The sequence below is a fragment of the Echinococcus granulosus genome (genome assembly GCF_000524195.1).
Source record: "Echinococcus granulosus chromosome Unknown EG_S00115, whole genome shotgun sequence".
In the NCBI taxonomy this organism is placed as follows: Eukaryota; Metazoa; Platyhelminthes; class Cestoda; order Cyclophyllidea; family Taeniidae; genus Echinococcus; species Echinococcus granulosus.
This window is the reverse complement of record NW_020170495.1, coordinates 104,981-119,043: the sequence shown is the minus strand read 5'-3', so window position 1 is coordinate 119,043 and position 14,063 is coordinate 104,981. Positions and strand designations below refer to the sequence as shown.

Genomic DNA, 14,063 nt, shown 5'->3' with positions numbered 1-14,063 from the left:
AAGACTGGCCCAGTTGAAATGATTTGCAAAGAAAATGAGAGAGAGAATGAAAAACGAGATAGGTGGAACTGTCACACAGCCAGTAGAAAAAGATGAATGAATGAATTAAGAGGCGGATGGATGGGTCTAGGACGAATTTATGAACAGAAGACCCAAAATAGAAAAAAAACTTGGGATAGGAAGGAGTTAAAAGGTCTAGGGAGGTAGATGAATTAAAAGCGTGTGAATGGGTGAATTCAGAATACGCAGTTAAATGCATGAAATTAAACAAAAAAATGACTAGAAATACGAGTAGGTGAATAGTTGCATAGACATTAATGGACCCATGAAAAATGATTACCAAGTCCACGGATAGTGGTGTGAACGTAGAGTTACAATCTACAAACAAATAATGGATAAACAAATGGGTAGATCTGGAGTGGACACTTGGATGAATTGTTCAAGGAATAAGCATGTAAAGTCTAAAGTGACAATTGTGCCAATAACAGCTTAAATGAATGGACGCGTGGAACTAAATCAGATAGAGGGATAGACGAATGGATAACCCAAAAGACAAAGTCAACTCACAAAAGCTCATCCGAATTACTCAACACACTTCCAGTTCGCGCCTCCACGCCTCGTTCCTGGGTTATCAATTCGTCTAAATCAAAGACCACCCGCTCGATCAAGTCCTCGCTGTCCACTACCCTCCTCACATCATCCAGTGACAAAGGAATCACGAAATTCGAAATCACTGAGCCTAAAATTATCAAAAGCACAAAAATTCGAGATTCATGAAAGTCATAGACAGTAAGGGAAGGGTGAAGGGAGCACAAGTCTAATCCAGTTAATAAAAAAAATTCGAAATTTTATGACTTATTGCGTTTCCTGGTGATGATTCGATCAGACATACTACGGATGGAATGCCTGTAGAGTGAGATGGGAGCCACCACGACAAAGAGCTTCGATGGCCGACGTGTTTTGCTGTTAAGCGGCAGACTTAACACCTTCTTTCATCAACACTATTTTATATATGCGCTGCCCGCCATCTTGATTAACGGCGTCTGGACTGGATTGAGTCATGCACGAAGTACATGTCGGCCGTTTCAGGTAGTGATAGAACACACGTTATTGCTGTCTGAAGGACCGCCATCTTATTATTCAAAAGTCCCAGTCTGGCATTAGTTCCTAACCTGATTCCGCTTGTACCGCATCAGGCGCATCTCCATGGGAGAAAGGTGGAACCAATGTCTGATTGTGGAGGCGGGGGGAGTGAAGAGGTTCACAAAAGTCAGGACCAGTGGCATTAATAAGATCTGGGTAAGCGACCATCTTCTCAGCTTGACGTAGAGCATAGTCCAGAGCGCTGCGGACGTTGCGGGCCGCGATGAGGTAGCGAGATGGTGTCGAAGTGGCTTCCCGGGCAGCTGATATCATTTCTACAAAAGAGTGACGAGGTTTGAGGTAATTAAAAAGCCTTCAGATTTTGCATGCAACTTGTAAAAAAATTGCAATCAAGACAATTAAAAAGGGCTAGTAGAAACTGATATCAAGGCATCAAAGCATGGACGTATATCCACAAGGATCTACTTTGACAACGAGGTGTCTACTTAGGCCGGGAAATCAAGAGGTTTTGACGGGCAGACACACACCTTTTGTGCCACTTTTAAACAAAAGTTTGTTGTCAATGTAAATGGACTTCTGTAACACAGACTAAGTGTATTCCCATGAACATTAACGGTGACAAAAACATTGCTAACTGACAGTACACAACCTGGAATCTGCACTCCGGTTCCATTGAGGACCAAAAGCAAAAGTCGGATAAGGTAAATCACCTCCCGGGTTGTGTGAATGCATCAAAAAGAGTAAGCAAACCTTCGTAAAGATTGTCTTTTGACGATTCTGCCGTGCTTTCTTTCATCGGTGGCACGAGATAATCTACAAGTCCCGGGAGCTCTGTCCACTCTGGGAAGAAGCTTCCATGACTTTCCATAAGCTCCGCGAGTCCAAACAAACTCGGTGCCAAACCGACGTCTTCCAATCCATCAGCCATGTCAGGAGTCGCGCAAGCGCTACTCGAATCCTCCTCCTCACAGCGTCTATCATCCTCCAGATCGGCTTCCACCGCGGCGACCACTTCGTCATCTTCGACGTCGGGTTCAACTCCTTCTTCGTCGTCATCCTCGTTGTTAGCGGATTCCTGAATTTTCTCAGGGCGGCGTGACGAGCGAATGGATTTAAGGGGACTATCAAATGATGGGGCGGGCACCTTTTGCAGGGATTTTGCTCTGAAACGCTAAAAGGGATGAGTAAGAATTTAGACGAACATTCAGATCGACAAATAAAGTCCCTCTTATGCAGATTTTAGGGTCAATTTTTATGTCAACCGTCGAAATAGTGGAGGAAGATTTAGAATTAGAGTCTTCCCTATCGTTAACTTCAAAGGAGCTTTAAGTGGTCAGAATTTACCAGCCCCTTCCATCTTCAATCAAATGAATAGATACAAGAATCGTCAAGTATTTCATCCTGAACTGAGTAAAAATTTACGTGACACGTGCTTTTTGACAACTTTAAATGGAACGTATCTCCTGTGGGCTGTGATGGTCAATTTTCCTCGGAGATAGATCCTGGTAAAGATCATACCAAATTAAGAAGCGGAGCTTTGCTGACCATTCGAAAAAGAACTTTCTCACCTTTACAACTTTCTTAGTTTGGCCTCCAGCATTGCCAGAAACATTGGTATCCCAAAAGAGCAAATCACCGGCTGAAGAAGAATGTCCAATTTCTAATACATCCACCAAACCCTCCAAACGCAATGCGGCAAGGGTGGACTCCAGTTGTGCTTTGGAGGGCGAAGATTGTTCATGAGCTGGCTGGAAGATTCAACATGTCGTGGAGTACGCAGAGGAAGGAAGCTGATTAGGTAGAGATGTCGTAACTTACAGCGACCATACCAGTGGAAGAACAAGAGACGCCTGGTAGTAGATCGCCAGCTAGTGGAGAGACGGTGATTGGATTGTTGACGGATTTACGCTCGACGGAATCGCGAAGTAACGTCTTATGACGCTTTTTGTTCTTCTTTGAGCAAAGGGTAACCTTTGTAGAAAATTTAGGACCTGGTTTACCGAACTCCGGCGCAACGCGATTGGAACCTATTGGGAAAAAAGGAGACAAAAACCAAACCAGCTCCAAAGACAATTTTTAATGAAACAATGAGCAAAGTCTACCTGTCAAATCGGTTCAGTGGAACGTGAAAATCCGATTTAAATGTAGTTAGTGAATTTAAGAATATTTGCAATGCCTAGTCAATTTTCACCTCAAAGTGACCTGCATTTATCAAATGATTGAAAAATTATTATCTAAATCTTCAGTTCACCCGCCGATTCCAACAAGAATCTGGGGACTTAGAAGGTATTTCAACATCGAAATAAGTGCACCTCTTCTAGCCAAAGCTCCACTCAATAATGAGACCAAAATTTGCAGGGGCAAAAGCAGAAATAATCATAAGACTTCCAACAGTTTCCTTTGTTAAACGTGATTCGGCTTCAAAAAATGCAAAGTAAGGAAAGCAAAGTGCCCATTTAACACGTTTTAGACATCCTGACACCATAAATGACGTGATCTGAAAATTCAGGCAGCCAGGTTGGAGAATCAATGCCGTGTGGATCTCGATATTACCACCTTCAACACGCAAACAAGTGGACAGCCAACAAACGAAACACGTGCTAACCAGAAGACTTTGAATTTCTGTTGATGTTGGGCACTTGCTGGCAGCTTTTACTACGTCGCGGCCTCACTTGATGATGTGGTGTCTCGTTGGGCGCTTCACATTCAACAACTTCGCCCTCTTCACCAGGCAAAGGGGGCTTCAAGGTGGCAGCCCTAAGTAGAGCGAATGGAGGGATATTGTTCTCAAGAAGCTGTCTAAACTTCCAATGGGAAAGGGGAAAAATAAAAAAAAAAACACCAAGAACACAAAGGTATATTCAGGTGAAATAACGGCCGACGGTAAATTAACCTGAATTTTGACTGAGATAGGTAAAGGAAATTCTTTGGACTTTCAGCCTATCTTCCAAAGGTTTTTCATAAAGGTCATGGGAAAGACTAAACAACGATCGACTAATGGCTAAATCAGGTCATCCAGTAAGTTAAAATCAAAATGAAAGAACAAGGGGCCCTGCAAAGTAGCTACAACGTTTCTGGGTATTTTTACCATCCCAGAAAGACATTTCTGCTCAATTTTATAGAAACTTGTGCTGGTTGCCTTTTACACGTGTCGAGGTTCGAGCTCCAATTGAGTACCTTCTGATTAACCAATATAAAGTGGTAATAGCCTTTGTGTGTGCCAAGGTCAATGTCATTCAAAATGACAAAAATGACCAAGGATGGTGACCGTCCGTGTGATTAAGCACACAAAACACGGCAGAGACGTACGCAAATATCGCATCACGGGTGTACTCATGTCGGAAGACCTCCGCCCTAAAGCCTTCACCTTACTAACCTTCTGGCTGGGATTACGACATGCACTTACGCTGAACTCAAAACCATTCCAATTTCGGAGCTGAAGCCTTTACGAGAGTTAAAGATGGGATAGATTTATTTGAAGATGAAGGCAAAAAGGAGTAACTTGAAAAAATCAACAAAAAACAATGCAAGCACTGCTCGTAATCAAAAGAGATGAAATGGAGATGGATGATGGCTTTTTGAAACAATTTCGCTTCCAAAACTCATTTAATTATATCATGAAACGGACCAACAATAGTGGTTCCAATGTAAGCAAATTTGTGACCCAGCCATGAAAGGCAACTCAGGTTAGTCTTGGAAGCCCTTCTAGGTAGCGACACAAATACGACACATGGGTAGCGGGGATTACCCTTGCCTTCCTTGTCAATATGTTAGAGATTTGAGCTAGCATTTGTAAAACTAAATTTAATCGTTCCCATGAAGTGCAATCGTCAAGGAAAACCAATGAAACAATGCAACGAAGTTATGAAGGTGAAAGCAGAGACAACGTTTACTTGGCAATCCTCTGTGATTTACCTAAAAATAGCAAAATATACTAATTCAAGTGGGGCATTACCAAAATTCGTTGCATCATCGAGAATGTATTGCTTAAATATCTTTCCATAAACAGTTTACCAGAATAAGTATCGCAGTTAAGTTCCCAAAATTTAATCGCGGATTGCCAACTTGATAAAACGAACCGTCAATTCAAAGTGGGATTCAACATCAATCGGTCATCCATCCATCAATCTACTGATCTCTACGTTACATGGTAACCAGTTCTAGGATTGAAAAATTAAAATCAACTATTTTCGTTCCTCTGTCCTGACATCGAGAATGAAAAGATCAAGATTAGCAGAAAGTGAAGGACTCAAAGTATTGCACTCTAGGACATAGGCAGACCCAACAGGCAATTCCATATTTTCCGAAGCCTCGACACAAACTACTGAAGTTCGGTTTTCGTGAATGGATTCAAAGGTTCCTCTTTTATTCTTGATAGTTGGCCCCAGAGTCAGCTGGACGTCCGAAGAATCCCGAATCCATCACGCCGGCGTTATAAGTATTTTCGAATTTTCCAATTTGCTTGCAGACGACGACGACTTCTTTCTTTATCCTTGTGACATCTGGAGCATTGTATGAAACTGCTCCTTCCTCCTCGGTGAAATTTGCGCAAGGTTTTTTAGTCATCTTTGCCTCGGAAAGTGATAATTCTTGTTTGCAAAACCCAAGGATAGTTGGCTCACCAGACCGGGGCAGCCACATTACGCGCCCAGGCATGAAATTCCTTTGTTTGATAAGTGAAGCGATATGAGATGGGGTGATTTGCAAACAAGGGTCATTTCAAAATTCAACTTTAACATCATTTAATCATAGAAAGCAAAATTAAGCGTGCAAAAAGAAACCAAACTGACCCTCATTGTTGAAAATAATCCTCAGAATAGGTTCAGCCGGGTGGATCGGAAGTGGAGCGTATGGACAACATCGACGCAGAAGGTCACAAGCCCCGTTCAACACCAATTCCAGGTGGCGCTCCTGAAACTGCTCTAGTCCCCTCTCTTCACCTGTCGTTGCTAATGACAACGTCGAACGTGAAGAAGAAGGAGACGAGGAAGACGACATTGACGCCGAGGATGAGGCAAGGGAGGCAGCAGACGGTATTGGCAAAGTCTCTTGCTGGCGACTCACGGTTTTTGATTCAGTTTTTGATGCTATTAACGATGGTGTTGAAGGCACTTTGATATTCATTTTACTAGCGCAAAGCGAGAATAGGGCAAAAAGGCCACCAGCGGAGACAATAGCACGTCTTCCGGCCCCTGTGAAAAGAAAAGACCATTAAGTATGGAACCCTCGACAGTGAAATTACGTTCGAGTCAAAAGGTAAATAACAAGTGTATCCCTTTGTGATCATTGGTAGCCAGCGCACTTATCGCGCGTGGGCCAGGTCAGTCCAATCTAAGCACCGTTACATCAAGACGGGAGGTTACGGTAGTAACGAGTGGATGCAGAGAACAGCAAATCTGCGGAGATTGACTTGCAGAGACCACTTTAGGTGTAGTGCCTAGCCTCTCAGGGTTAGGACATTTGTTTGAGTGATGGTAGCCTTTCAAAGACGGTCGTGTACATGTCAGTGACGGTCTAGGTCGTGAAAGTCTCCATCCCACAACCAGGGAGGTGATGGATGCCTATTCGAGACACAGCCTGTCCTGTAAAGATATTACACGGCAAACAAGTATTCCTTTTGGGGAAACAGTCAACATAATCGTTCACGACGTTAGCGTACCGTAGATGCCCTAGCATGGTTAACACATTATATTTGCGGCAGCGCACCAAGCAAGCCTGATTCAACAACAACGATTCTGATTTGAATTATGTAAAAAAACTATGGAAAAATGGATAGTCAAACATGTGAAGATGCATAGTGAGGAGACTATAAAAAGCGCATTGACTTGTAGTAAACACCTCGACCTCGCTAATAGTCCAGAACCAGATTTAAGTGACCGAAATAAATTTGTGAGGAACTAATCGCAATAAAAATATTGACGATAGGCGCAAGGAATATGTTAATGAATGAATAGGGGATAGATATACTCAAGATGGAATGACTAAGGATGAATGAACATACGGAACTGGGATAAATGAGTGAGGAAACAGAGGCAAATGATAGGATATGAGCTAGACGGTTGGATAACGAGTGGGGATAGACAGACTAAACTGGAATGAATGAATTAATAAAAAGATAAGTTGATGGTCGGATGGATGATAGAATAGGGGAATTTAAGATGCAAGGTTGAAAGTATGGATCCACGGTTGATCAGGAATGAGTAGAAGTAGGATTTCCGACTAGATGTATACCAAGGATGGATTGATGAATTGAAGAATTAAGTAGAGATGAATTGATGAACTGGAAATGGGTGGCCTAGAGATGAATGAAGGATAGATTGATGTGCAGATAGATGGAGTAATGATGGATCAGATTCAGTCGTGCATCTGAAATAAATGAACCAAGTACGAACGAATAAAGGAAATCAGGAGGGATGAATGAGCAAAATTATGCAGTCGAGATGGATCAGTGGATTGGGAAAGCGATTGAATAAGGACGAAGAGACGGTTAGAGACATATCTGACAGTTATAAGTACATTTTTTCACGTTCTCTTGTAAAAAAATCTCAACTGCTAGCCGTAAATACAACCAAGCTTTCACTTACGCAGATCCGTAAGCATTTGCAAAGAAGTTAGGGCGAGGAATTGCAGATCAACGAGCTGCCCACTGCTGTCATAGCGATGAAGACCCAAAAAGAGTTCAAGGAGGAGTGGAACTGCTCCCGCACCTGAGGCCCGAACCACATTGTGTCCTAAGAGGAGAAAAAAGAAAGGACGATTATCATATTTGAAGGGGGTAACCTTGAGTGGGGACCAGTCACAAGAACTTCAATCAGTTTCATTTTCGCCTCCAAAGCGCTTTGTGGACAACATCTGCCTGAATCACTTAGCCACTTCGAAAATGGACAAAACAGAAAGTTCAAAATAACGCCTAGGAATTGCTGACTTCTGGCTTACCCTTCATAGCATTTAAGGGCAAGGAAACTAACAAACAGAAATCAACACATTATGCGAATTCGAATCCTCTAGACTATTATTGTTGGAACACAAATACATTCGTGTTTCACGTGTTAAGCTTATGACACCACTTCTGCCATATGTGACATTTCGTAATCTAACGAAAACACTTCGGAGCAGCACTAGCACGGACTATTCCATCCAGCTACTAAAGGATGCAATTTTAATGACTATTCTATGTTGACACCTTCGCCATCAGTGAATAGCCCTTCATCTCGGTTACAACAATTGTATTTGCTCCGATTAGTGTGTTGCAAACAGATTGGTTAGGGATAAAGGAAGGTTTTTGGCAACAGCTTGAAAAGACTTATTAAATACAATTGATTGTTTGCATTAATGCATGAATTATAAGGCATGGATAGACAAGTGTCAGCTTGTCATAACTACTGCATCCCTTATTACACCTTTTCTGTTATTTGCTACCTAATTTTGACCCCTGTTGACTGCCATATTAGAGCTTGTCCGCTTTACAAATAGTGGTGCAGAGCTGAAGAAAGTTCTCATCAAAATTTCTACATGGCATCAGAAGGAGGTGCCGATCGGAAGTGATACACATTTGTTTGAATCTCGTCCAGAAAAAAAGAACCAGGTACCGTTTTCCATTAATAATAAAGTAGTTGGTTGCCATCAACATCAGCCACAAAAGGCCTAAAAGCTAAGCAAATGGACCCGTCCCACATATATTACCAAATGGCAGTGAGCTTGGAGGTCCACTTCAATCAGTTTTTTACTCCTTCCACGTACGATAATGAAAAAGCTTTTGTAACTTTTCGAGTGTCTGCGCAGTGATCAACTGAATTGTGATGAGGTGGCATTTTGTTGCAAATTTAGCTGAGAAAACGAACGCATTACTGATTACCACCAAACGATTCACTTACTACCTGCCACGTCATCTCCTGATTGATATGTGCTGAAGAGAGAAGACCCCTTTTGTTCTGTACAAGTAGTACAGATACATCTTTAATCAGCCGAATAAAGCCTTCTGTTGGCAAGGTAATGCAAGACTTTACACCTCATAGTGCAAAACTCACTCGTGGGAAGACTTGGGTCTTAGTCTGGATGGGTTGGTGATACTGCCTCACCCGTATTCCAAACGATTCTCACCAATTGTTTCAGCATTAAACCAACATTTGGTTGGAAATGGAAGTGGTACAGATGAGGATGTAGCTAGAGCTAGCAACAGGCTTATGTTTTGTTGAAAAAAAAGAAATTAGAAGTTTCTTATACCGATATTGGTGTTTAAATGGCTCTAATTTCTTTTCCTACGAAAAACAATCGACAAGTGAAACAAGCTTTCTTTGTAGAATCACCCAGCCTCGGACAGTAGGTAGGTATTGGATCTCCCTTCCTCAAGGGGGGAGGGGAGAAACCTCGGATGTAATGAAATTAACAAAATGCCCCAGTAATACTTTCTCAACTCTGTCAGAGTCTTTTGACTACCATTCCAGACTCGTAGGTGGATTTTAAAGAACTGACTGCATTGAAGTTGCCGAGGCAGAAGAGTGACCAAGGAAAGCGGCAGGGACAACGATCAAAAGAAGAGGCTATGCGGTGAGGCAGTAGTTTAACCATGCGTTCTAACTAGGCGGGGCCTTCCAATTCCATAGGTTGTACTTCTACCTTAGCGGCGTGGCTACATGGGGCAGCAATAAGCCTCTTTCCATGGTAGTATCTTACTAAGAGTCCAACGAACACTCGAAATGCTGCTCAATAATGAACTGCAAATCCGTAGATGGGCCCTACATCACTCCATTCGAATTGTGCAGGCAAAGCTACGTCCAAATAGAATTCACAAACGGCAGGATTTTTCAAAAGTTATGAATAAAGATTTGATAAAAGGTGCGTGGTAAAGAGCATCACATGAAGAAGCGCTGACATGCATAAGCCAATTCATTTTCAGCCCGCACCATAACAAAAGGTACAAAAATCACCCTTTCAATGTGAATAATAATGATGCTAATTTAGGCGCTATTCTTAAAACCTTTTCAACAAAAACAACTGCTCCAACTAGACAATGAAGTATCACTTATTAAAGCACACTTCTATTAATATAATCAAAATCACTGAGTAATGAACAGCTTGACTAATGGGGATTTGATATTTACCTAATAAGGGAGAACTTCCAAGTTCTCTAAGTTGCATAACCCAAGCAAATGGAAGAAAGGGGATTCTGTTCTAAGACTGCCTAATCCGTGGCTCTGGCTAGGGCTGAAATGACGTTGAAATAACTAATGGATTCATTAATCATGCGCATGGTTTAAGGCTCTTTCTCAAGACAAAGACCAGGACCACTTAAGGCTCTTTGTATTAATAACTAACAAGTTTAGTTATAAATTAGGCAGCTTTTAGGTGATGAATTCCAACTTTTAATGAAAACAACAGAATTTTAAGCAGACAACCCACTTTGAAGGTAACAAATTATTGCTAGCATGCAGATTTCAAACATTTAGGTGATCTTTCGAAATTGAGATTAAGATGCCACCGAAATGGACGAAGTTTACCCTCTGTTCGACCTAATTTTAGCTTTCAGACATGAGGACAGAGAGACTGAAAAGAAAACGAATAATTTGTAATCTATGTAAAGATTAGTTCACATTTCAATTAGCTTCACTCGATGCAACTGGATGCAAATTAGTATTTTAAAATAAAAAAATCCGCTACATCAAGACAAGTCACCCCATACACCAGATGTCGATTACTTCAAGAAGAATAACTCCTAAAAGAGGGAGACGTTTACTTTATTCTCAGTGCTTGAGAGCACTCAAACTAGTTAGACTCGAGAACCAAGTTTTGACGCAGCTAGGCTATGAAAAGTGAAAATGAGATTTTTTCCTAATTTTCGCAAAAAGAGCTTTGACTAAATTCAACAGCACATGAATGCCGCGAACAATGGGCTCTTTAATCATAGAAACCGCTCAAAGGAAACAAAAGTTTGATGGGAAAATCGCAAATGCTGGACATGCATCATGTCCCCAAGTCCCCAAAAGATCCATCACAGTTAAGATGCCCAGATTAACAAGCGCCAACGTGAACTAAAAAAAACATCAAAGTAACCCAAAGTGATTTTTACGATAAAATCGTGAAATTGTGACACTAAATCGGTTCATAATGCAGGAAATACTAATGCTAACGTAGATACGCAAGTAATCTAAGTCTGTTGTGAAAGCCGATTTACGATGTTATATTTTTCTTTGAAATGTGAATCAGCTTAAAAATGGAATAATTCAAACGAGAATTGCCGTAATCTAGATGAATTCTTTTAGCAAAAACTGTAGACGATGAAAAACGAACAGGCTATTAAAAGTGCTATTTGACGGCATTGATAAGTAAGCTCTAAGATGAAAATATATTTGTGTAGTCGAGTTAGGATATTTGCCGGTAAGAAAGTACGAGTTTCAAGCAAATAAGTACATTCAGAGGTAATTTTCTAAAGTAATCTAAGTTCTTTAAAGTACAGTGAAGAAGTCACGCTTTGGAGGCATAAATATTTCTCGAGATTCTAAATGATAGGCTTAAACTTCTTTGTTCACAAACGCTTAATTATCCTTAGTTAAGGAGTTAAAACAATGTGCAAATAGAGCAAGTGGAAAAAAATTTACCAGATTTTGTAGCATAAGATGCTTCATACATAAACAAGTAAAGTTCAATGCCGAATCTTTGACTCAAAATTGGCTTCAAGCATGAACTCATCACGCCGATGGTGAACGAAGATTCCAAAGTGGAAAAGAAAATTTTGAGCTTGTTAAAACTAACCAACAGCAGGTTAGGATGGAAGCAAATACAGAGATGAATCTTTCGTTTACTAATAATTTGCCAAACGTTTTTTGCGACAAAATGCCAAATTTATACTAAGGGATCGACAAATTTTTGACACAAATAGTCAAATTTCCATCATCACTTTTAAGTTTAGTAGGGAGCGCTAGTCAGTTTTACAAATCAAGGCCTCACTTTCCGATTTCAAAGGTTAGATGAGCGATGCCGACCGATGACACGCCAGAACTAAAAAGAAGCCGACCTTACTTGAACCCTACCATCACTCGAGGTCATTCATGATAGCTAAGTAGATCTATAGAGAGGAAAGGGAATTTATTGCCCCCTTTTTATAATCGACCATATTTGATCGAGGTAGTTAACTTTGAGGGAAAGAGGAGAATCTCCACACTAAAGTTACGCGGGACGAATTCGTGCTGGTAGAGAAGTGAACCAATTCACGTCGTTCCCTGCACAATTCTGCAATTGTAATCAACATTGAATACTATCGTATTTTCATCCATATGATGCTATTGCTAAGTGGCAAATGTTAATTTGGTGGATGTTATTATACAGACATGCCCAATTCTCATTCCAATACATCATGTAAAGTTGGCAAGAAAACAAATATCCGCATTGCCTATTTGTGTAAAAATTGTTTTTTCCGAACTAGTGAAAGGCAGAAAGTGCAAAGGTAAAAGAAAATAATTAAAAAAGTCCCAAATTCGTGCGAATCACGCAAAGAAACTAGAGTTTCTACACTGGGATAAAAAGGGGAAAAATAATAAAGCAGACTTTGACCATCAGGCGCCATTTATTCCTCCACAGAGACTTGAGGAAGGTAATATTCCAAGGATAATAGAAAGGGAGAGCTGGATGGTTAGAGTACCTTCAGAATGAGGAATCTAGACTCTCAGGAGAGACTCACCTTTGAAAGAAACTCGACCAAATAATGCGTGAGGAAAGCATGACCCTTACTATAGGGAAAAAGGCATTAATACTGAGAAATGATAACTAGAAAGTTCGTAAATTTTAACCGTTAAAGGGGGCAAGGCCAGTAGAAATTCACACAACTCACAGTCTAGGAGAAAGAGTGGGAATTCGAAGATTGATAAAGCTGAGATCATGATCAGATCGCCAATTAACTCAAATTTTAGTGTTATGGATATGTTGCATAAGATGTCCAAGTAACTCAAATGCAATGAATGAATTTTGCGTAAATCATGGACAAAAGCAACGTCATTTCAAAATTAGGTGAAGGTCGAAAGCCATGAAGTAATCATTAACTCATCTCTTTTCCATTAAGATTAAAAAAGTGAAAAGAATTGGTAGCGCTTCGAGCTCTGCCCCTGTTTCTGGCCTTCATGAACGGAAACAAATGACAGAAAGTTCACTTGCGCAAAGAAATATGCTGTGCTATCAGGGGGCACCAGCATGGAACACAAAAATTCACTCTACTTTATAAATTATTTTGATAGTTATGAGAATTAAACTACATTATTCATCCACTGGTTTGATTTCAGTACCGAGGGATGCATGTGTACATTTCTGGAGGAAATGACAGCATGCCCACTTGAGGAAACCTTCAAGTTAAATGAAATTAGCCTTTGCGGGAGTCAAAACCACCAGTATCACAATGCTCGGAGTGTCCAGCATACATTCAATGATTAAGAAAAGGACTGAGTCAGGAAGACTCAAGCCAAAATACTCGATGGTATGATACTCCAAATCAGGAAACTTTTCTTTCCTTGTTTTACACTTTGCTTTCCTTCTATAAAGTGACCAAACAATTCCAAGCAGTTTCTACAACAAAAATCAGAAAACTGTGTAAATCTCCTAAGAGTATTTGACTTATTGTAGCTGCCATTCATAACCTTTTCCCCAATGAGACCCAAGCTTGCTGGAAATTCCACGATTACAAAAAGTTTTGTTTATGAAACACTGGAAAAATTTCAACTCCCAACCACCTCCGATTTCAGCTCATTCTCATTTCTCGACTACTTTTACTTGCATAAACTCAAGCCATGATCCAATGCCAAGTAAAAAAGGATGAGGATGAGGTAGTACTTTCTCCCCCCAAACTAAAGCGTGAATCTTCTCAAGGCTAGGTTTAGCGCTATAAGGGTTAAGGCCTTGCACAGTGTCGCCTCTTGAAAGCGAGCCTCTTTCTGGCCTACTCATTCATCTTGAATGTTTTTGAGAAGTTCTTAATT

The 14,063-nt window shown here is 40.7% G+C and overlaps 1 protein-coding gene across 1 annotated transcript in view; it reads right to left on the bottom strand. All coding sequences in view use genetic code 11, as the record gives it.

The window, feature by feature from the left end:
* EGR_08679 (Cytosolic carboxypeptidase) overlaps window positions 1-14,063 on the bottom strand; it is a gene marked incomplete at both ends in the record, with an annotated part of 36,300 nt that overhangs the window by 14,118 nt on the left and 8,119 nt on the right. Inside the window, 8 exons of the mRNA XM_024497928.1 lie at window positions 568-739; window positions 1,173-1,418; window positions 1,855-2,275; window positions 2,673-2,852; window positions 2,923-3,131; window positions 3,710-3,861; window positions 5,891-6,296; window positions 7,689-7,835. Coding sequence (XP_024347653.1) covers window positions 568-739; window positions 1,173-1,418; window positions 1,855-2,275; window positions 2,673-2,852; window positions 2,923-3,131; window positions 3,710-3,861; window positions 5,891-6,296; window positions 7,689-7,835 — 1,933 coding nt within the window. The remainder of the gene's footprint in view (window positions 1-567; window positions 740-1,172; window positions 1,419-1,854; window positions 2,276-2,672; window positions 2,853-2,922; window positions 3,132-3,709; window positions 3,862-5,890; window positions 6,297-7,688; window positions 7,836-14,063) is intronic.